This window comes from Pipistrellus hanaki (assembly GCF_964339955.1).
Source record: "Pipistrellus hanaki genome assembly, chromosome: 18".
Classification (NCBI taxonomy): Eukaryota; Metazoa; Chordata; class Mammalia; order Chiroptera; family Vespertilionidae; genus Pipistrellus; species Pipistrellus hanaki.
Window position 1 is genome coordinate 5491031 of NC_140520.1, and position 23836 is coordinate 5514866.

Sequence of the window (23836 nt, forward strand, 5' to 3'; positions counted from 1 at the left end):
GGACGCTCCAGAGAGAGAGCTCGGGAGCACCCCCTCACCTTTCCTTAGACAGAGTTATCTATCGCTGATGCTGCAGCAGGAAGAGGACCAGAGGTTTGCCTGTTATAAGCTGGTTGTGAGGCATAGGCATCGTTTTCAACACTGGAGAGCAACGTTGGTACGTGCCCTGAGAAAGGCACGGGTCCCCTTAGTCCCAGGAGGGAGGGTCAGCCGTGGCCGAGCATGGGGGGAGAGAGATTCGGATAGCAGGTGACTTGAAAGTGAGCTTTGATCGACCCTGGCATTTGGTGAGAACCCATTTTATTTTGATGTAGAATAAGAGCGTGCTCTTTGGGCAGAGGCGTTGGGGTAGGGAAGGTCAGGATGTTTGTGGGTAGGACTGCAGGGCAGTTTGACAGGTTTCTGGGAGGAGAGTAGATATAATTATCCATGTGAGATGAAAAGAGCCTGATGGATCTCTATCAGAGTCCTTGCACATGCCCTCCCCCACTCTGTTAGGGAGGGATAGGCTGCAGAATCTCCCCCACCCCCTCTAGACTGTTGTCTTTGAAATGAATCATAATATTTAGTAAAGGGTAATTATGTGCATTCTTATTTTCTTATCTGATATTTCATTGTTATTCCTCTCCACTTACATAGTTTTTAAAATCCTCACCTGAGGATATGTTTTTATTGATTTTAGAGAGAGAGGAAGGGAGAGAGAGAAACATCAATGTGAGACAGAAACATGGATCAGTTGCCTCCCATACACGCCCCGACCAGGGATCGAACCCACATCCTTTTGGTGCACAAGAAGACGCTCCAGCTAACTGAGCTACCCGGCGAGGGCCCATCATTGTAACATTTGTATTTCTCCTGAGGTGTCTGAAAACACTTTGCTTGCAGAACATTTTCTTCTAAGGACATAATGGCACGAATGGTTATTTTAGGAAACTTGAATTCTAAGACTAGCAGTTCTTCTGTTAGGTCTTCATCTATAGTAAGTCTGAAATAGAAGATTGCTTCTTTATTTTTTATTTCTATCAGAGAGGAAAGGAGAGGGAGAAGGTGATAGAAATATCAATGATAAGAGAATAATTGATCGGCTGCCTCCTGCATGCTGCCTACTGGGGATTGATCTACAACCCGGGCATGTGCCCTACTGGGGAATCGAACTGTGATCTCCTGGTTCATAGGTGGATGCTCAACCACTGAGCCATGCTGGCCGGGTGAGAATTGTTTCTTTATATTGTACTAGAGGCCTGGTGCATGGAATTTGTGCACTCGGGGGTGGGGTTCCTTTACCTGGCCTGCACCCTCTCACAGTCTGGGAGCCCTTGGGGGTGTCTGATGGTTTAGGCCCGCTTCCTCCTAGAGCAGGCCTAAGCCATCAGTTGGGCATCCTTATCATGGCTGTGGAGGTGAGAGAGGCTTCTGCCACCACTGCTGCACTTGGCAGCTGTGAGCCTGGCTCAGGGCTTCTGGCTCAGTGGTGCTCTCCTTATGGGAGTGCACTGACCACCAGAGAACAGCTCCTGCATTGAGCGTCTACCCCTGGTGGTCAGTGCGCATCATAGCGGCCGGTCATTCCACTGTTAGGTTGATTTGCATATTAGCCTTTTATTATATAGGATTTCTTCAGAGACAGCTTCACCAGCCAGGGAGGCCACTTTCAACATGACTTCCACAGATGGTGGCGTTATCCACCCTGCCCTTTCAGGCATCGAAGTCGTCAGGCAGTTTGCCTTGTGTTCTTTCTGCTGATCGGCAGGAATTAACACTTGCCCTTCATTGTCAACGAAAAGGGACAGTGACTCCTGCTTCCTACGTGTATTGGACTGGAAAGATTTTCAAGAATCGGTCGTCAGAAACATGAGGGTCAGCTATTTTTGTCTGGCAACCCCAGGCGTGAGGAGAGGACCAGGCGTTGTTGTTCAAGCTGTTGTCATAGAGTTTAATCCTGGTGTCATCACACCGCCCTGCCGATGCAGCCCGAGGAGGAAGTGCCGGGCAGCGCAGCGACTCTCACAGGCCCTGCAGAGAGCATCGTAACAAATCCCCCCACCCTCACTTTTTCCACTGAGAACTCAGCAGCGATATGTTTCTATTATTCTGACAAGTACAGTGTGAGCAGCCACACACGCATCCCTAAGGTTTCAGAGATTGGCACTTAGATTTGTTTCATATCACTCACTGTCTTTTTGTTGTTGTGATAAAAAATGTTTGTAGACAGCAAAAGCTTTCATGCTCCCCATGATTTTTGTTCTCCCTCTCCCCAGAGCTGAACAAGGGTGGGTGTATATTCAGTCTGTGAGCTACCAAGAGAAAAAAAAAATAGTCCCTATGTGTGAGAAGTTGCTAGTAATTACATTTTGAAGGAGAGCGTGAAGTTGTTAAAGACAAACTATTTGGTTTCTGTGAGGAAATATGTTTTGCTATTTCAACTCCAGCCCTGCGCCAAAGGTTCAGAAAATTTTGTAGCCTACTTTCCTCCCCACACTTGAGTGAAAAACACAGATCACTAATATTTAAGATAACAAACAGAAAAAAATATCTACATAGTAATGGTGACTTCTTTCTAGCAATTTTGGTGTCAGGAAATCTAGTCCAACAAAAACTCTGTATATATTTTGATTAAAAGAATCAAACTCCTTGGGGAGGTCAGACACTTGAGTGGAGGCCTATAGAATAAACTCCTTTTCATTTATTTTTTGCCCCAATGATGAGAATGAAATGGTAAGAGTGAGGGATCAAGAGGGAGATGAATAACAGCTTCCTGGAGTTCACCTGTGTGATTGTTTTGTGCTTTTATGAGTCACTAGAGGCTTGATGCACGAATTCGTGCACGAGTGGTGTCTGGCCGGCCCACCCCGATGGGAGCCGATTGGGCCAGGCTGGCAGGAGGTTGGCCAGCTGGCCCTGCCCCCGATTGGGGTTGGGGAGGACGATCGGGGGCCATGTGGCCGGTGGGGGAGTAAGGGAGAAGGGGCCGTGCGACTATGGCCTGCTGGCTTCGCCCCTGATGAGGGCCCTATCAGACCGGTTGGCTGCTGCAGTGCGCGTCACAGCAACTGGTTGTTCCGTCGTTCCAGACGCTTGGCTTTCATATATACAGATAATTGTATTTGTAAATGTCATTTATACTGTTTGTGTCTTTTAAATATATATATATTATTTGCAAAAAATGACACAATTCAGCTTATTTAAAAATTGTTTTTGAGATGAATGTGTATGTGTATGTATGTGTGTGTATAGTGCCCCCCCAAATGGATGCACACATTTTACATAATTATAAAGGCAGTGTTTATTAAAATACATTTTATTTTCAAAAGTGAGCCAGCAGCTGTTACAGTGTATATCCATTTTTTGGGGATACCCTGCAGTTTTAGTTCATTCTTTTCACTATTTTAGCCAAACCAAGATAGAATATATCATGTTTTGTGGATCCTAGTCTTCCTTCTGCAGAAGCAAATACATTGGAGTCTGTGGGTTCTGAGTAGTTACTGCTGAAAGCAGGACCAGCATCTTATGGTCAGACATGCTGGGGGTGCATCTCCACGGAGGCTAATTGAGGAAAATATGTCCTGGTTCCTGATTGATTAGTGTCGGCCAGCGGAGACTGAGATCAAACAGGGGGGTGGATAGTCTTTCCTTTGGGAGACTTGCCTCTGGGTGTGTCCCTGAGCTGCTGACTCATCATCACATCCAGATCCTCTTTGAGGAGGGACCAGTCTGCTCTGCCCCCTCATGCCCTTGAACTTGACCCACGTGGCAACCTGGTCACAGCCCTTGCTCAGGTCACAGTCCCTCTGTGCCATTTAGTGACAAGTGTGGGCCTGTGACCCTTTCTGAATTAATTGCCTCCTCGGGAGTGGTGCACAGAGCTGTAGGGATGGCCCTTGGGAATCCGGGCTCTGAAGCCTCTGGTTGCCTGGTGAGAGGGTGGACTTGAATGCAGAGAGCGAGCTTGGAACAGTACATTGCATGTTTCCCCTTCGAAAGCCATGCACTAATATATGCATCTCCCATCCTTCCCCCTGAATGTCTCTCCCTTCTTTCGTTTTTGGCCCGGGCATAACTGTAGACTTATGGCGTCTCTGCGAGGTTCTGTCCCGCCCGTGGCACTGCCCTCTTGGGCTCTGCCAGCCTCTTGAGAGCATCTTCCTCCCCTCTCCTCAGCCTCTGCCCATGACGGGCGTCCTCTCCTGCTCTGTGGGCCGTGGCCGTGGTCATTGCTGACCTGCCTCCTCCGTCCTCTTGTTTCCCCTCTGATCCGGCCTCCTCTGCTCTTCCTGTGCCTCCGGCGGCTCCTCCTGTCTCAGGGGAAGCACTACCCTCCTTCACAGCCTGGCAGGCTCCTCGCCATCCGCCCTCACCAGCTCCGCCAGCTTCCTGCCTTGTCTCCTTTGCCCCAGGGGCCTCGCTGTGGCCACTGTTCCCTGTGGCCCAGACCTGCCGGGCACCGGCATGCCCCCTGCCTCTCCTGCTGCCACCACCCTGGCCCCAGGTGCCCTCCCTGCCGGTGGCACTCAGACAGCTGTCAGTGACCAGCGCTGCTGTGGGGCTGGGTGGGAGGGAGTTGACTCATTCACTGGACGCTCAGTGGGGAGAATTTCTTTGTGTGGCCAAATGTTTGTTCAAAGGGAGAGACTGTTACGGAAAATAAGGTCTTTGTACATCTGTAAACTTCTAGCGGCGTTTCATAATTGAAAATGTGTTGTTTTTATTACATCACGTCATTTTCTAGTACCAATAAATTATGCTGCAGCCTGACTGCTAAACACTTCTCAAGTGCCCCGCTGGTATGGCTCATTGGTTGAATGTCGACCCATGGACCAGGAGGTCAAGGGTCGATTCCCAGGCAGAGCACATACTCAGGTTGTAGGCTTGATCCCCAGTAGGGGGCGTGCAGGAGGCAGCCCAGCGATGATTCTCTCATCATTGATGTTTCTATCTCTCTCTCTTCCCTTCCTCTCTCCGAAATCGATAAAAGCATATTAAAAAAATTCACAAGTAATTTTCTTCACTGTCACATACAAACATAAAACATAGCAAGGGATTTTATGAATGATTGCTATGATGCTCCCTCTCATACTGTCTGGGCCATTTGGGAAAGAAGCGTAATGTGAGCGCTGGGTCGGTATTCTAAGGCGTGTGATAAAGCCGGACCTGGTCTATAAAAATGGGTTGTAACCTTGATTGGTCGCATAAGCTAGTGCCGCTGGGGACTGAGTTTGCTGTCATTGCTTTGGCATGTTGTTTAAGTATTTTCATTTCCAGTGCATTCTGAATGTATTTTCCTGGTTTCTTTCCCGAGTTGATAAGGCCCTTGGTTTATAAGGTTTCTTTGTTTTTCATAATAGTTAGATGGGGTCCTGTACATTGCACAAGCTAATCCAATGTGATTTGACTATAAATTAGAGGCGCAATGGGAACCCCGAGCCCAGATGCCACATGGCGGGTCCTGGGGGGATGGCTGGGGTGGGGGGACAGGGGAGGAGACACCCAGTGCTGACACAGCAACCTCCTTCTCCCTAGAAATGGGATCCCGTGGTGCGGTGCTAACTGCTGGTTCATTCGGTGCTCTTCTTCTCACTGGGAGTTAGTGAGGTCGGTGTCCCAGGAAGCGGCTTGGGTTGAGTCTGAGCACAGTCACCTCAGCACATTGCTGAGCTGGCAGAGCCGTTCTAAGAAGGACTGCCAGGCATTGCTTCAAGGCGCAGAAAAGCCACACGGCCCCTCAGCCCCTCAGAGCCTGCGGAAGGATCACAGGCACAAGCTGACAGGGCAGCAGCCCCTCCTCCTGGGCAGGGTCCGCCCCGCCTCAGAGCCCCGGGAACAGCTGACTTACAGAGGAGCCCTACACTTGGCAGCACACACGGAACTTTAGCATTTCCCTGCCCTTTGGCCTAGAAACTTCGCTGTTAGGACCTTACCACCAGGAAATAAATAGACACATGGGCAGATACTTACTTATCTATTTGCTTGTTTACCCATTTACGTGTTGATGGACATTGGGTTGTTTTCACCTCTTAGCCTTTGTGAGTAGTTCAGCTACGAACAGATGTGTGCAGGTATTTGAGTACCTGTTTCCAATTCTTTTGTACATACTTAGCCGTGAGATTGCTGGGTCATAGGGTAATTCTGTGTAACTTTTTGAGGAACTGCCAAACTGCTTTCTTTCCACAGTAGCTGCATCTGGTCACACTCCCAGTGGCAACATACAGAGGTTCCCGTGTCTCTGCACCCTCCCTTTCCGAAGGAGTGACAGCTGTCCTCAGGGGTGTGAAGTGTCTCGTTGGGGTTCTGATTGGCATCTCCCTGATGGCTAACGATGCTGAGCATCTTTCCCTGTGCCCAGCGGCCATTTGTACCCCTTGGGAGCAGTCCCTAGGTAAGGGCCTTTGCCCGTTTTTAATTGGGTGGCTTACCTCCTTGTTGTTGAGTTGTACGAGTTCTTTATCTATTCTGGAGCGTAGACCGTTATTGAATACCAATACATATTTGCAAGAATTTTCTCCCATCTTTCTTTTCACTGTCCTTACAGTGTCATTTGGAAAGACCAACTTATTCTTTTTTTTTTTTTTTTTTCTGCTCGTGTGTTTTTGTGTCCGATCCATTGCCAAACTGCATGTCGTCTTCTTGGTCTTAGCTCTTCTATGGACGTCCTGCTCCATCCTGAGCTCATTTTTGTGTCTGGTGTGAGGTATATCCCAGCACCATTTACTGAAGAGCTTACTCTTTCCCCGTTGAATGGCCTTGGCGTCCTTCCTGAAAATCAGTTCTCTCTGTCCTTAAAGGTTTATTTCTGGTCTCTTAATGACATCCCAGTGGGTGTATATGTTTTATTCTGATGCCTTCACCAGTTTTGATGACTGCAGTGTTGCAGTAAGTGTTGAAATCAGGACTGTGTGTCCTCCACATTTGTTCTTCTTTAAACATTGTTTGGCTGGTTGGGGCCCCTTAATTTCCATCTGAAGTTGAGGATCAGATTTTTTTCCATTTTGTTCCACTTGGCTCATTGTGTTCCCCACCCCGTCTCCACCCTCCCAAAGCCTGCTCTGCACTCCCACGTGGGCCAATATTTAGATCCAAAAGTAATTCTTATCATTGGCATTGTGAGAAGCTGGGGAAAAGCTCGAGTGTTCAACAGTTGGGTGTTCAAGGGAGCGCAGCTCCTAGCTCTGGAGGACCGTGACATTGAAAGGATAGCCCTAAAAACCAGTGATATTGAGGGGGGGAGAGGGGAAGGAGGGAAGTGCTTTGGGTCACTGGGACACCATGAGAGTCGGGAACAGATCTAGGGTCTCTCCAGGCCTGTCTATAGTGTTTTGGAGTGGGGGGTGACTTGTGGGGCAGGTGGCCATTAATGGGGGTTTGCGTCATGATCATGATGTGTGCTCATTGGGGGGTTGGGGAGCAAGGGCCAGAAGTGACCTCCAGCTGAATTAAAAGGACTGGCTATTTCTCAGTTTGTACACTGGGTACCGCTTCCTTTCCCCACCTCGTAGCCACAAGAAAATTAGCTGCCAACAAAAATGTCGCACTGTCAGAAAAGAACGCGTAGCGCTTTAGAAGCAGTTTGAACAAGGGTGCGGCTGTTTGGAAGTTTGCTATTTTTTGCACATTCCCTGCTTTTTCTTTTTTTTCCAATCACTTTTCCTAAGAGCACTTTCTCAGCCTGCGTTCTCGTCATTCCTATCCGCTCCCCCTGATCACTAATGGCCTTGGTTTGTGAGCGCTTTCTCAGCATTCACGTCACTCAGCCCGCACGAGGCCCATGTTTCTACCAAAGATGCACGTTTGGCTTCACACCTTTGAGAACTCCTGTGTCAGCCACGCCTCCCAGGACGGTGGGTAAAACATCGCTATTTGGAGAGCTGATTAAATATGTATGTTGAAAGCCTTTTACTAAACCAGCCCATGGATTCTGAGATCAATCAGCATCGGTCCAGGGTGTGAAAATAGCTAAAATTGTGTCTTGGCTGATTGCGGTAGCCCTGCCTGTCTGTGAGCGATCGGAGTCCGGCCTGGCCCCTCATGCTTCTTCAGGGGAACAGAGACCTGGCCCAGCTCTGTTCCCGCTGCTCCCGAACCCCGACCCGCAACCCACTGGCCCCCTCACTACAGAGAGGAAAGAGAGAACCCTATGAGCACTTTCTGTTGCTTTTATTTTTATTTATTTATTTTTAATCCTCACCTGAGGATATTTTGCCACTGACTTTTAGAGAGAGTGGAAGGGAGAGGGAGAGACATCGATTACTTGGTTCCTGAAGGCACTCCGATGAGGGCCAGGGAACTGCAATCAAGGCATGTGCCCTTTCCCGGAATCGAACCCGGGACCCTCCAGTCCTCGGGCTGATGCTGTGTCCACTGAGCAAAAACGGGTCAGGGCACCTTCTGTTGCTTTTAAAGAAACATTTCTCTAAAGTTCCACTTAGTGCTCTTTCAACGCAGAGAGAGCCAAAGGCCCAGACAGTTTCTGGGCCGGCCCTGGCCGGTGGGTCCTGCCTGACACAGGTCCAGGCAGCAGCCCTGTGGGCGACTCTGGTCACAGGGACCTTGTAGGCTCCTCAGAGTTCTGGGTCAGCTGTTGTCCCAGGGCACCCTGTGGTCCCCCCCCCCAGAACACAAGCACTTTCTAACTGACGCCTGGATGGCACCCTCTGGCAGCCTTCTGCTCCATGCGATGAGCTAGAGCCAATTCAGCAACTGAGGCAGGAGCTGGGGGGTGTGGCCTGAGGCAGAGGCGGAGGGAGAGCAGGAGGAGTGGGATCCGAGGTTTCTGAGGATGAGTTGGGAGGACTTAGACCTGGTGTGTAGGAGAAGTACAGGTCTAGGAAGTCTCCCAGCATCTAGCCAGGGGAGGCAGAGGCAGACTGTGGGGATGGGAGGAGCAGGTGGGCAGGGGAGATGCCCTGTGGGGTCTTCAGAGGTGGAGAGCAGGGGCAGGAAGGCAGGTGGGCAGGGGGGATGCCCTGTGGGGTCTTCAGAGGCAGAGAGCAGGGGCAGGAAGGCAGGTGGGCAGGGGAGATGCCCTGTGGGGTCTTCAGAGGCGGAGGGCAGGGGCAGGAAGGCAGGTGGGCAGGGGAGATGCCCTGTGGGGTCTTCAGAGGCGGAGAGCAGGGGCAGGAAGGCAGGTGGGCAGGGAAAATGCCCTGTGGCGTCTTCAGAGGCGGAGGGCAGAGGCAGGCAGACAGACACAGCGAGATCTCGGTGCCGTGAAGATAAGTGCCCCTGAAACAAGGGCAGGTCTGTTTGGTTTAGAAAAAACTTTGCTTCGTGACCTCATCTCTCAGAGCTGTAAACCAGGTCGGAAAAATATTACTCCAGAAATGGCCACTCTGAGGCTGCTCAGACTGAGCAGTGCCAGTAAGTCCGCACAGAGTGTTGGCGCCAGAGCCTGTGGGGCTGGGGCCTGCAGGGGACCAGAGGCCGGCGTTCTGGCCCATCGGGCATCTGCGGACAGTCAGACATGCAGACCCACGAAGGTCCGGGAAGTTTCTCGTCGTCCTGAGTGTGCAGCCAAGGTTACCGCTTCTAAGCAGCCATTGCAGCCTCCCCCTCTGTCCCTCGGGCTGAGGGGACAGCGGGCCTCGCTCTCCCCTGGGCTGTGGGTGGACCTGGCGGTGCTGCCCACCACCCGTGGTCTTCCCAGTAGATGGGGGGCGGGGAGGTTAGACGATAAGAAGTATATAATCTCAATTTTGTTACTTTTCTGATGATGATGATGATGATTGATGAAGGCATTAAAGATTGTGGGCTCGATTCCCAGTCAGGCACATACAAGAATCAACCAATGAATGCATAAAGTGCAACCACAAATCAATGTCAGGAGAACGGTGGAATCATTGTGTTCTATACATGAAACATTACACAACATTAAAATCAACAAAGGAGATCTGTGTGTGTGTGTGGACACAACTGTCTTTTTCTTGTTAAGTGTATTGTTTCAGAGAGTGAGAGAGGGAGAGAAAACATTGATTTGTTGTTCTACTTACTTATGCATTCATAGGTTGATTCTTGTATGTGCCCTGACCGGGGATCGGACCTACAGCCTTGGTGTATGGGATAATGATGCTCTCACCTACTGAGCTACCCGGCCAGGGCTGTGATACGTTGTTAAGTGACAAAAGCATGTCTGGAAAAATCTGTATAATAGGAACACACTGCCCCACTCCCTATCCCCCACCCCACCCCCCACCCTCAGTTGTCCTGGTCCTTCCCTCCCCTGGGCATCAGCCACTTGTCGCCTCTCAGTCTGTACTGCTGGGGCTCAGCTCAGACTCCCTGTTTCTCCCCTGGACGGTGGCGAACACCCCCAGCGAGTCTCCCGATGCCTTGTCTGTACCCCAGGTTCTCCCGCCCGAGTGCCTGCCCTCCACTTTGCGGAGGGATCTTCTCAGAGTGCAGCTTTTATCCCGCTGTCTTCCTTCTTAACCGTTTTCCTCCATCCTCCCCAGGCTCCGGGGTCTCACCCCCTCGCTGGAGCCCGGAGCAGCCTGCCCACCTCCCTTCCCGCCTCCCACACTGACTCTCAGGCATGTTTCCCGGAACTTTCGTTGTTTCTTTACAGATGCCACCACGTTAACAAGCAAGGTGTAGAGGGCGGTGCAGAAGGAGCATTGTGATGTGGGTTCGTGGTTGGTTGTGGGACTGGAAGTACTTCACACACATTCTGACTAGCTACCCCCTTTTCTGGAGTTAAGGACCGCAGTTTCATCTTGTTTTGAGGCGGCCTTTTAGAAGAGAATACATTTCAGGGACAACAGCGCCGACTCTCCTGCCTTGGGCACTGTTTTGTTCTGTCCATATCCGGGGGTGGGCCTCTCCAGCGCAGGGGCCTGAGGGTTCGGTACTCGTTTGTCCCGGGGTCACTCTGCCTGCACAGTGCACAGCTGTTCTGCAAACACGCCTCGGACTAAGCAGTCTCTGCTTTGGCTGCACTTGGAGCTAATGGGGTGGTGTGTGTGTGTGTGTGTGTGTGTGTGTGTGTGTGTGTGTGTGGTGCTCCATGTATAATCAGAAGAACCCAGAATCGAGAGAGGGTGCCGGGAGGTGCTCTCTAAGGCATGCTGCATAGTCTCTTGTCATGCTCCTCTCCTCCGAATCTGTATCTTTATTTTTATAGCACCAACTAGTGGGAAATGCTCCTTTTTAAAGAAATGACAGGAGTTCGGTGCAGCTTGCTGATGTTCAGAAACACTTGTACTTTATAAACTCATTCATGGCAGGAGGAAAGGGATGTAGCGCTGTTGTCTGGCTCCCTCTGGTGGGCAATCATATGGAAAGATCAAACTCCAGTTTAGCGGGGGAGAGGGACGGGCTGTGAATAGTTCTGGTTATTGGTAGTAAAAGGAAGAGAAAATGCATCTTGTGGATGTATGGTCATTCTCATGGGAAAGCTCCCCAATAATAGCAATAGTAAAATGCTCAGCAATACTATTTTCCTTTTGATCGCGTCGCGACACGGCTGAGACCACAGTGTCAAACAGGAAAATGGTAAGCTACTAATGCTGCAACCGTGGCTGGGTAGGCCTTCTTAAGGGACCTTGAAACAGTAGATGAGCAAGGGTAATTAAAAAAACTCTTTTTATTGAAACACACAGAATTAGAATAAGGTGATTTCCTTAAAGTTGGAGATTTTCAGGAATGGCAACCATTTCAATATTTTGCATGTGTTACCTTTGTAGTCCTTACTATAATCTAATGATCATAATAATCTGATGAAAAAAACTGCAGCCCAGAGACATTAAGTAGTTTGTCCAAGGTTATCTGACTCATGAGTGGGAAGCCAGGATTTGAACCTGTGGGGCCTGGCCCCAGAGCCCCTGTGCTACATCACATTGCCACACGGAAGGCTGACTGGTGGAACCTGCTGTGATGATGGGAAAGTCTGATGTCTGTGTGGCTATTGAGCAGTTGAGGTGGGGCCACTTCAAGAAAGGGACAAAATTATGCCGAAGGTGCTTTACTGTCACTCCCAGCTCTCCCACTCTGCACCTCTTTGGCGTCTGCAGAGTCACGTGTCTGCTGTCATTGTTGTCAGATTGCTGAACTGCTCTTTGGGGAAAAGAACTTATCTTTCCGGGAACACGCTTTCAACGAACCCGTCCCTCTGTTCTCAGGTGATAGAAACACTGTCGCGCCTCTCCCGAACGCCCATCGCGCTGGCCACAGGAATCAGGTAAGCTCGTTTCTCCGCGGCCCACGTTCAGGGTCACGATGGCTCGTTGAACGGTCACTGTCTGCAAAGCATGTTGCACGCGAGGACTGCCTCTCACCCGTGCAGGCTGTCCGGTTTGCAAGTGCCAACACACGTTTGAAACTTTGTGACCAAGAACACATTCATAGAGCCAGATGAGATCCGTTGGCTAAACACGGTTCTCATTTTACTGGTGACTGTCGTTGATACGGTTCTTCTTTTTTTTTTTTTTCTTCCTTCAACCTTTCTACACATGTGATTCACCAAGACAAACACACATGCTGGTTTAAAGAGTAAAACGTTGTCTCTGTGGTCTGATTTCTGGAACTTGGTTAGACGTGGATTTAGAGCATCATGTGCATATTACCAGAAGGGTCATAGAGGCATGAGGCAGAAAGGATGCTCATGGCTAGGAATAGGGATCCATGGCAGTGATTGCCTTTGAACGGGAGGCAGAGAAAACATCCTGTTCTCCCTGAGGCCACTTACCCAATAATGGAGCAAACACACACAACTTAAAACACCTCAAAGTCTAAGGAGAGGAATATATCAGAGCCAGTAATCATTTACACAGGACACAGTATTCTTTCTCCTAATCATTTTCATTATTAGCTTGTCACCCAGTTGTTTGTCAAGAGTGATTGTCACCCAGTTGTTTGTCAAGAGTGATTGTCATCAGTTACTTGCGAAGGGTGATCACTATCCAGTCATTTGTCAGTCACATCAGCATCCCATAAAGTGGGAAGAGCTGGTGTTGAAGGCAGGCCTGCTCTCTGCCGGGGAGCTGAGGGGGGGCTAAGGGGGAGCCAGGAGGTGAGCCTGCGGAGTTGTGGCTGGGGGGGGGGGGGGCGGGGGTGTCACTAAGCACAGCAGCCTGTCTGTCCCCAGCTGCTCAGAGGACTGGGGTGACAGCACACCTGCTGCTGATGCCCTGGGGTAGCAGGCGCCTGGTCTCCCTGGGGAGCCTCAGGCCCAGCCGCACTGGGAGAAACGCCAGATGCCGTCTCAGATGTGGTGACTGACCAGCCCGCGCCGGCGGCAGGCGGGCTGACACGGGTCATGAGGCAGTGCCCCTCCTGGATGTCGCTTGCTCACCTTGTTTCCTCTCCCTCCTTCTCTCCCGCCCTCCAGGCCCTTCCCAACGGAAGAGAGTGTCAACGATGAGGACATCTACAAAGCCCTCCCCGACCTGATAGAGTACGTGAGCTCCCGTGTCATCACTTCTGCGTCCCCTGTGGGTTGTAGCAGTGGGGGGTGGTGGGGGTGTTAGCTCTGTGCTGGGAAGGAGAAATGGCTGGCGGCTGAGGTGTAAGAATCAACCCCAGGCCCGGAAGGGAAAGCGTCCGAGAGAGTGACGTCCACTGGCTCCTGGCTGCCTCTGTGAGTCCCTCGCGTGCAGGGCTCTGAGGAGCAGAGAGGCAGGCTGCTGCCAAGTACAACGTGAGCCCTTCCCAGGCGAGTGGGTGGTGGAGACGGAGGAAGGAGGCAGTGAGGGGACATTGAGCCGACCCTGCACCCCTCTCCTGGGGAGGCAGCACAGACAGCCCGCGTGGCAGCTCCAGGAAGGTGCCCTCCGGCAGGAACGTGGTCTGAAGCCCACTCACTGCACGAGGCCTTGGCAATGAAAAGCCTGCAGAGAGCGAGGCCTCTGAGAGACTGTCACATCCTAGGTCCCCTTCAGCTCCCCATCTTCTCCGGGTCCTCGTCTTCCTTAGTGTGACCAGCGGGAGGCACACGGTCTAAGTCCCGGCCCTGCACGCACCTGCGCTGTCGTGGGCAAGTCCAACACCTGGTTGTCCTCTTGACGTGAGGTCATTTATCTGCCTGACCGCACCCCCGGGGCCGGGCCTGGGGGGCCGGGCTCCCACTGCAGAGGTGCCGTGGGCGCTGGGCGCTGTCAGGTGCTGTTGTCTCTGTCATTGTCCCTGTTAGGAGGGACGGGCTGTCCCCAGGCCTTCGACGCCACACGTTCCACTTTATGTCCCCTCTGGATTTCCTACGGGAACCAGGAGGCTGCTCCCAGCTCGTGCATTTCCTACCAGACAGTGACCTTCCCCCTGTGCCCTCCGTTCCAGCGAGACGCGTGCGGAGGACGAGGAGGGCCTGTATGACTGTGTGTACGGCGAGGACGAAGGCGGCGAGGTCTACGAGGACTTGATGAAAGCGGAGGAGGCGCAGCAACCCGTAGGCACTTGCTTTGCTTTTTTTATTTTATTTTTTAGTTACTCTGAGTATTTTATTGGAAAAATGACCATTTTAGAGACTCAATGTAATTGTTTATGTAACTTCCGCTGGATGTTTTTTTTTGTTGGTTTTCTCTCTTACCTCTGCCCGCGATGTGTATATTGGAGGCTATGTCAAATCTAAAAGAATAGTTACCTGCTTTGTAACAGAAGATTTTCTTTCTTAACAGTACAATCCCATGATTCCATGAGATTAAGTCCCATGGCTCCTCTGCTATGGTTTTGCTGGGTGACATGTCATTTGTCACTCCGATTTGGTTTCCTTACCAGAAAAATGAAAGGATGAGACCAGAGCTTCCCCATGGTTGTTTTGACCCATAAAATGCCATGTGTCTATGGCTCCAGCTGCAGTGACAAGTCATGGTTACCTGGTTATAACCATGCCAATTTTTTGGTTAGTGTTTTATTAGACATAGAAAACGTCAGAAAACCAGCAATGGTTTTGATCTCTTTCTAGCTACTGCCAGAGAGATTAACACGTGAATTGGATTAATTTCAACGGGATCATTCTAATTGCAGAAATGTCCAGAGAATGACATACGAAGTTGCTGCCTCGCAGAGATTAAGCAGACGGAAGAAAAATACACAGAAACACTGGAGTCGATAGAGAAGGTAAGTAATCAGGTGTCACTCTTGAGGCCCCTCCTGCCTTACCTGGTGAATGTGTTGGGCTCAGTGTTTCCTCTCTCTCTCTCTCCCTCTCTCTCTCTCTCTCTCTTTCTCTCTCTCTCTCTCTCTCTATATATATATATATATATGTGTGTGTGTGTGTGTGTGTGTGTTCTAATTTTCAGTAGAACTTTGGATTTACAGATCTCAAAGCAGGTTTAATCCTTCCACAACTATTTATTTGATTAGAGCACATGTGTCAAACACAAGACCCGCGGGCCAAATCCAGCCCGCCAGGCCTTGCAATGTGGCCCGCACCGCGCTGTCATCACTGCACTCCGCTGTCAGTTTATGACATTGTCAGTTTATGACTGTTCAGTAAACCATTCGGCCCTCGATTTAGGCTGGATTTTAGATTTTGGCCCCTTCTCTGATTGAGTTCGACACCCCTAGATTAGAGGGCCAATGCATGAAATTTGTGCAAGGGCCTTGGCTCCGGACCCCGCCTGCCACCACTGCAGCTGGGGTCCTCTGCCTCCTCTGCCTCGACCCCCACCCGCTGCGGCTTTGTCCGGAAGGAAGGACACCTGGAAGGATGTCTGGCCTAATTAGCATATTACACTTTTATTATTATAGATTCATTTTAGTCTCTGTGTGCGGGGATTGAGAATATGGCAGTGAACACAATAGAACTCTGGTTCTCGGTCATGAAAGTTATAGGATTTTATAATACATCATCTGTCTGTTCCATTGTGTGCTCACCACTCTAAGTATTTTCTGCTTTAAATGTATTAACTCGTATTTATGTATTCCTATCTCTGTTCAAGTGTATAATTTGCAAGGCAGAGGAAATAGCTTCTGCTGTTTCTTGGGCATTCATAATACTGATAAACAACGGACTTTCAGCCAATATTCATTGTTTGTTGATGACAATCTGTTATCTAGATTAGGATGAGTTGTGCTTTCTAATTCTCATTCTCTCTCCTCTCCCGGTAGTACTTCATGGCACCGCTAAAACGGTTTCTGACAGCAGCAGAATTTGATTCTGTCTTCATCAACATTCCCGTAAGTGAAACTATGCTAGCTAAGCATGGGGTACTTCTTAAAACCTTTATTGGGGTTCCAGATCCCTGTTTTAGCATTCTCTGGTATTCTTTAAGAATGTTGACTCTGTTTGCTGCCTCTAGAGTTCTTACAGCTATATTCTCAAGAAATAACTGATAAGTCATACTCTTAACCAAAAGTCACTCAGAATTAAGGTGACCAGATGTCCCGCTTTTGGCGGGACAGTCCCGATTATTAACAATTTTTCCCGAGTCCCTCGGCGTTTTAAAAAAGTCCTGATTTTTGGAAATAATTTTAACAAATTGTTAAAAATCGGGACTGTCCCGCCAAAAGCAGGACATCTGGTCACTTTACTCAGAATACATGCACAAGACACGTGGCTAAGGTTCCTGTGGAGGGAGTCTCAGTTAAATAGTCCCCGGGCTCCTGCCTGTGTTTGTGAGTCCCCTTCCGGCCCTCTCACTGCTCCGTGTTCCTCCAGCCCCTGGACCCCATCTTATGGACACCATCCTGCCTCCTTCCATCTCCTCTGCTTCCTGCCATTCCTCCACTGTCATGGTGTCTCTTTTCTGCTTCCAGTTCCTAGTATATCAACCTTAACTCCCAGGCATGTCCCTTGACTAGGAATCGAACCGAACCGTAACCTCCTGGTTCATAGGCCAATGCTCAACCATTGAGCCACGCCAGTGGGCTCAACAGTCTATTTTAATGGAACTCCCCCCCCCCTTTTTTTTTAAAATAGGTTTATGTAAGCATTTCAAGTTACAGAGCACCTTCCATGGTTTTTTTTTTTTAATCCTAAGAGAATATTTACTTGGAAGCATGAAGCCAACCAAACGCTATGCCAACTGAGGTCATGCTGGGCCAGACTCATGTTCCGAGGCCTCTGGAGCTGGCTTTGTCTTATTGGACAGCTTTCATGTATAAAACATCAGCCTTTATGTACAGGCGTGCCTGCATCACCTGACTGGCCCGTCTGGTCTGTTTTGCTTCTGTTACGTACACAGCGGACGTGCCCCGGTCGGCTAGAGGTGGCACGTTGGTCTTGTCCTTCCTTTGGGCCCAGCGAAGACATTGACTGATTTGTGACTTTGCAGGAGGAAAGGTCACAACGTCAGGTGGACAGTTAGGATGTAACCTAGCGCATGTCTAGGAAGGTGAGAATCTGGAACCACCCAAATGTGGTCATTGTAACCGAGGACCCCATTGGACAGGCCTTTTCATGAGCCTCAGCCAAGGACAGGCCCGCCCGGCCGACATGGCTCAGTGGTTGAGTGTTGACCTAGGAACCAGGAGGTCACGGGTTCCATTCCCGGTCAGGGCACACGCCCAGGTTGGGAGTTCAGCTTCCCAGTGTGGAGTGTGGAGGAGGCAGTGATCCAGGACTCTCTCATCATTGCTGTTTCTCTCTCCCCCTCTCCCTTTTCTCTGAAATCAATAAAAACATATAAACAAACAAGTACTCCCTCCCTTCCCCCAAGCCAAATGACAGGCCCAACCTGTTCCTGGTTCCTGTGGGCAGTGAGGTTGGCAGTGAGGTCGGAGGGATGCTCAGGGCACAGGGAAGGAGATAGTGGGGGCCAGCCCCCTTGGTTCCATGTCCCCATTTCCTGGCTGTGACAGGCAGGACCGTCTGACTGGAAATTACTTGCCTGACATTCTGCATGTGAGGAGGTGGGGTAAGCCTCCTCATCCAGTGTATCTGCTCCTCATTTCTACCCCAGTCATGGTAATTTAGCCCGATGGTTGTTGGCTCAGCCCTGGGACACCACTAATTGACCAAAGCTCAGATCTACATTTCCATGCCCCAAGGACACAGTCCTCACTTATCTTGTCAATAAGACATTAAACACTGGGGCAGTTGAATTTAAACATTTAAATTACAAAATGAAAATGAGCGGTGCATATTTTTATACAAGGAATGAATTGCCCTTTAATAACCAGTGAAATAATGTCTTTTGCACAGGACATTGGCATTCCGAGTCAGATCTTAAACAGCTGTTTCCTGTGGCCTGTCACTCTCCCGTCCTCTTCCCTCCCCTTCCCTTTCCTCCTTCTCTCCACTTCCTCCCCCTCCTCCCCCCTTCTCCTCTCTTCCCCTTCTCCCCTCCTCTCCCTCTCTCTTTAGGAGTGTGGTGGATTCTAGCAGGTTTCTGTGCTGAGTGCCTATAGTGTGTCCTTGGATGGCAATTCTAGCAGCATTAGGGGTTCTGGGTTCCGGTGATTTTTTTTTGTTTTGTTTTGGTTCTGATTTCTAACTAACTTTGACCTTGCTTTCTTTTTTCTAAGGAACTTGTAAAAGTTCATCGGAACCTAATGCAAGAAATTCACGATTCCATCGTAAATAAGCACGACCAGAACTTGTATCAGATTTTCATTAACTACAAGGAAAGGTAACTTCTGAATTTACAATTTTGGGGCTGTTCGCTGGTAATCGTAGTGAGGGTCGGTGTGACATCACTCACAGGAATCACCACTGTTCGTGGGGACACTGTGGGGCAGTGGTTAGAACTCGGGACCGGGGGTCTCCGGGGGCAGTGAGCTCCCTGGGTGTGACTGGACAGTAAGAAAACAGAAAAGGAGGAGAAGGAGGGACTCTTCCACTCTGTCATGGAGCCCTGGGCTTCAGGAAGTCTCTCTAACTTGCCCACCTCCTTTCCCCATCCGTATGTGTCAGCTGTGGGTGAGCTGCTACCCCGTGCTTTTTCCAACTCTAATATGTTACCGTTCTCCATTGTGGGTGTTTGATTCATGCTAAAGTCAGTTTCCCTTTGTCAGTTAGAAAAAAAAAAAAAAAATCTTCCCGACAGCTCACGTGAGTTTAACATTTTACACCAAGCACAAGAGTTCCTAGTGCTGACTCAGAATCGGCTCAGCCATTGCTTTGCATCGACGACTAGACAAACACGAACTTTCATCAGTAGATTTAAAAGAAGCATTAAGTTTCCCAGCCTCTTTGGGAAACGGCTGTGTCCTCCGGGGACCCCTCTGGGGAGCAGGCTGAGTCCCTGCTGTGTGATACACCTTCTGCGCGCACAGCTCAGGCCCCTCGTCCCCGCTTCAGAGGCTGCATTTTCCTAATTAAAAAGGAGGACGGAGAGGAGGCTTACGAATGAATGGAGTCACAGGTAGAGGTTATGGTACAATGGTAGCATAGCAGCCTGTTTCTGTGTGTGAGCACACAATAAAAAGGAAGCACCTTTGCCGCTGACATGCAATGTTCGATTAGTTTCTGGTGGACAACATAGTGAGTGGACATTTATATACCAGGAGCTTAGCCAGGAATTTTAAATTTTGTTGGTGTGACTATTTGCACTCAGCATCTATAGTCCTCAAGCCAGTTTTTAAAACCCACCTGCTGTAAAAATGTCCTTGAGGTGAATGCCAGTCAGATGCAGAAATAACAGGAGTCATTTAAAAAAAATATTTTATTAATTTTTCACAGAGAGGAAGAGAGAGGGATAGAGAGTTAGAAACATTGATGAGAGAGAATCATCTATCAACTGCCTCTTGCACACTCCCCACTGGGGATGTGCCCACAGCCAAGGTACATGCCCTTGCCCGGAATCGAACCTGGGACCTTTCAGTCTGCAGGCCGACGCTCTATCCACTGAGCCAAACCGGTCCCGGCAGGAGTCATTTTTAATCCATCACTGTGGCCATCCTCCTTCCATGGCTGGCCGGGCGGTGTGTGTGCATGAGGACGAAGGGAGAAGGCTGAGCGGAGAGGGCCTGGGAGGGAGCCATTGGCTGGGGTTCCCGAGGCCGTGGATGTCGAGGTGGAAGTCCCGCCTCTCCTCTCGCATGCCTGTGCTCCGTTGTCCTAGATCAGTGTTTCCCAAACCTCTGACATGTGTGCACCCCTTCTGTAATTTCCGTAACGCTGAGCGCCCCTCGTACTCATGAGAACGTAGAATTAGGCGCAGCTAAGCACGGTGCAGTGCATATCCCCGCCAAACTCCGGTGCAACGTGTACCCCCACCAAACTCTCCCCGGACCCCTGGGGGTGCGAGTACCACACTTTGGGAAACACTGTCCTAGAGGTTTCCTCCTCTGCCTCTTTCCCTCCCCAGGCTGGTGATCTACGGGCAGTACTGCAGCGCCGTGGAGTCGGCCATCTCCAGCTTGGACTACATCTCTAAGACGAAAGAAGACGTCAAACTGAAATTAGAGGTGCCTGCAGTTTTGTCTCTTAGTTTATGAACTAACCTAAGGATATGTCTTTTCACGCTCAGTGCGACAGTTAACTTCCCCATGTGGTCTCCGTATAACGTTCTCAGGATAATCTCACGGCCGCTCTGTAAGGCGCGTTAGTGGCTGCCTTACACGAGGACCGCGCGGTGGGAGTGACAGCCGCGGGACCCCCTGAGGCCGTGGCCGCCTCAGGAGCCCATCTCATCAGAGCCTCCTGAGGGGGAGATGGATGTGGGCAATTTCCTCATTTTGGGGCTGAGAAAGCCTGTGACTTAAGGACTGAAAGGAACTAGCTTTCCCCGCCCTCCTCCCCACCCCCCAGTTTTAAACTGACTTCCACCACATAACAGCGTGAATGGTAAGAGTCTAACGCTTCTGCTCCTGGTGCCGTGTTCAGATGTCATAGAACAGGAAGTGTCGGATGCGGCCTGTTTTAAGGAGCTGAATGTGCAGAGTACTGTCCCTGGGTGGGACTTTCCAGGGAGAGCAGACCCATCATTACCCCCGAATTAACCTCCCATGTGAGACCCATGACCCAGAACGCTCTCTGATGCATGGAAGCAAGCAATCAGCGCAACAGTTATCTTCCCAGTGACCTGCGGCAATCGGCCAGGCTGAGCTGGCATTTGTTCTTGCTTAAGATCCTCCGTCAGACACTCATTAGGCACCACGGTCATTAGAGCCGATGGAGCTTGCTTTACCGCTTCTGGTGATAATATCGTTTTATGTTCCAGAAGAGCTAAGTGTGGGCACAGGGAAACCAAGGCACGAGCTAAGGAGTGTTTCCTTGATCATAACTTCTTTCCTGAGCACCTTCCCAAGTCCTTGGTCTGGGATGTGCAGTTGTCTGAGAGTTTTGGACTTACTGAGTTGCCCACTAATAATAGTATTTTTATGAGCTCTGTTTTTTAAATTTATTTTTAGAGAGAGAGGCAGAGAGGGAGAGAAACATCTACCGGCTGCCTTCTGCACGCCCCCTACTGGGGATCGAGGTCACATCCAGGGCATGTGCCCTGACCTGGAATCAAACCGGTGAGTGACCTTTTGGTGCACGCACTGGGCAAGGCTCAACCAACTGAGCCATTCGTTTTGAACTACACTGTAGATATGTGAGAAACAGTAAAGTACTAGTTTAAAATACATTTTTAAAAAAGAGTAGTGTGAGGTTAAAAAAAAAAAAAAAGAAACTTGAGGCTTTCGAAACATAGACTCCTGTAGTAGTTTTACACTTGAGCATATTCTTGGAGTCAATCATTTCATTTCACTCAGTTCAACAAACACATAAGCAAATCCTAGATTCTTAGAGGAATGGGAGACATCTTGGGGAAGGGATTATGTACAATAAGAATGAAAAACACGCAAGGCACACAGAGAGAGCATCGTTTTGATTGGGGTTGTTGCTGAAGACCTAGACGTGTAGTCCTTGTGGAGAATGCTGGGTTCTGGTGGGAACTGGGCCACGCACATGGCCGTTGGAGAGAACCGGGGTGTGCTGGTGGGGAGGCCCACGTGGGTGGGATGGGCCGGGGTGTGGGTGGGATTGGGGACAAGGCAGAGCTCTCAGCCTCGGAGGAGGAAGGCCCTGGAGGGCCCCACAGGAAAGACTCTTCATCTTCAAATACAAAGAGTTTTTCTTACCGATTCATATTTAGAGCCGAAATGCCCCAAGTTTGGTTTGTTTTTTGGCTTTTCATTGTAGGTGCTTTCTATTTTTTTGAAAGAAGGCTTGTTAAGAAGGAAAAGATGTTTATCGTGCAGTCACAGTGTTGTGTATGGCCTTCACGTCTTCTTGTGTTGGCTTTATGACCCCCTTTGATAAAACTAACAGGGTCTTTAAAATATATATATATATTTTATTGATTTTTTTTTTTACAGAGAGGAAAGGAGAGGGATAGAGAGTTAGAAACACCGATCAGCTGCCTCTTGCACACCCCCTTCTGGGGATGTGCCAGCAACCAAGGTACATGCCCTTGACCGGAATGGAACCTGGGAACTTTCAGTCCGCAGACTGACGCTCTATCCACTGAGCCACACCAGTCAGGGCACTAACAGGGCTTTTAACCCACGTTTTAAAAACCACGTTTCACCAGGAATGTTCCAAACGGGCCAACAATGGGAAGTTCACTCTCCGAGACTTGCTCGTGGTCCCAATGCAGCGCGTGCTGAAGTACCACCTTCTCCTGCAGGTACGTCACTCACAGCCCCTGCTCATTCATTCCTTCCACAAAATGTTCACGAGGCATCACTGTGTGCCCGATGCGCCTTGTCTGGGGCCCGATCCCCTCGCAGTTCTCAGCGATCAGTGGGGGGCGATGGGAAATAACAGCTGGAAACTCGCCTTCCTTGAAACCACTGTGATTCTCCTTTCTCACAAGGTCACACTTCCTGTCCCTCAAACATAGCTGGCTCCAGACACTATAAAAATTAAATAATCAAGTCAGAACAAATATGAAGATCCCTTCCGCCAAGTCCTTTGTAGTCGGTACTGATCACTTACTAGATTCTCGATATTGCTATCCACCCGGATTCGGCAGGTGGATTCTGCGAGAACTTTTGCCTGATGACCATAACCTAGAGAAGCTGTGTCAGATTCTAGGTTGCTTTCTGCTCTTGTAGATGATAATAAGGCTACCTGTATTTTGAAGGGATTCTCGTTATAACCCCGAAGCTTATGGTTTCCACGGTTAGTCCTCTAATGAGGGTGGAGAGTCTTATAAATTTAATTTGATGGCTGTACCAGGAGACTCATTAGTTCTGCTCCAAAGGAATGTCCTACCGCATTAGCCTGTCTGCTCTGCTGACGCTTGTGAAATGTTGTCTTAAACAGGTCTCCTACCTGCATGTGAAATATGATTTGGAGTCTTCTGTGCTTTGGACCTCCTGCATATTACATTTCTTGCACCGTAGCTGCAGAATGATTAGTCATCCCTATTTTTGTTCTACTGAGAAATCAGAGAAATTCAAACCCTGATTATTTCTTTAAAATGCATTAAAACATGTATGAGACCTAAACTCAGAGCAACTTTACTCAAATTGGATTTTATGAAGAAATAATAAGGAAGACTAAGGCAATCAGTTTCTGAGACACTGTGGAACTAAAAACCTGTCCAATATAAGAGGATAATTTATTTAGGAACGTCGGTTACTAAATGCCACTGGAAGAGTTTAGAAGGTGCTGTTTTCAGGATACATCTGTTTGTATCACAGAGCTTTAGTCAGACTTCTCAAAGTATAAAATGTGACTATCCTTTTATGAAATTTAGCAAACGTTTTCCTAATTCTTCTTGGATTGTTTTGTACTTTAAATTTTGAAAGTATGTTAGTCCCATGATGATGGGCACTTGGGTTGCTTCCAGATATTGGCTATTGTAAATTACACTGTAACTGAGCATTGGGGAGCACATGTCCTTTCAAATGAGTGTTTGGGCTTCTTTGGATATATTTCCAGAGCGGAATTGCTGAGTCTTATAAGGCAGTTCCACTTTTAATAGTTTGAGAACTTCTCTACTGTTTGTGGCTGCGTAAACCTACATAAAGGGTT

General features: G+C 49.3%; 1 protein-coding gene across 3 annotated transcripts in view; it reads left to right on the top strand.

The window, feature by feature from the left end:
• The window catches only part of VAV3 (vav guanine nucleotide exchange factor 3), a 143527-nt gene that overhangs the window by 34107 nt on the left and 85584 nt on the right, over positions 1–23836 (top strand). For all 3 annotated transcript variants that reach the window (XM_084866071.1, XM_084866069.1, XM_084866070.1), the window contains exons 3-10: positions 12108–12166; positions 13316–13381; positions 14260–14368; positions 14947–15039; positions 16033–16101; positions 18391–18494; positions 20175–20274; positions 22386–22481. In XM_084866071.1, the coding sequence (XP_084722197.1) occupies positions 12108–12166; positions 13316–13381; positions 14260–14368; positions 14947–15039; positions 16033–16101; positions 18391–18494; positions 20175–20274; positions 22386–22481 (696 nt within the window). The remainder of the gene's footprint in view (positions 1–12107; positions 12167–13315; positions 13382–14259; positions 14369–14946; positions 15040–16032; positions 16102–18390; positions 18495–20174; positions 20275–22385; positions 22482–23836) is intronic.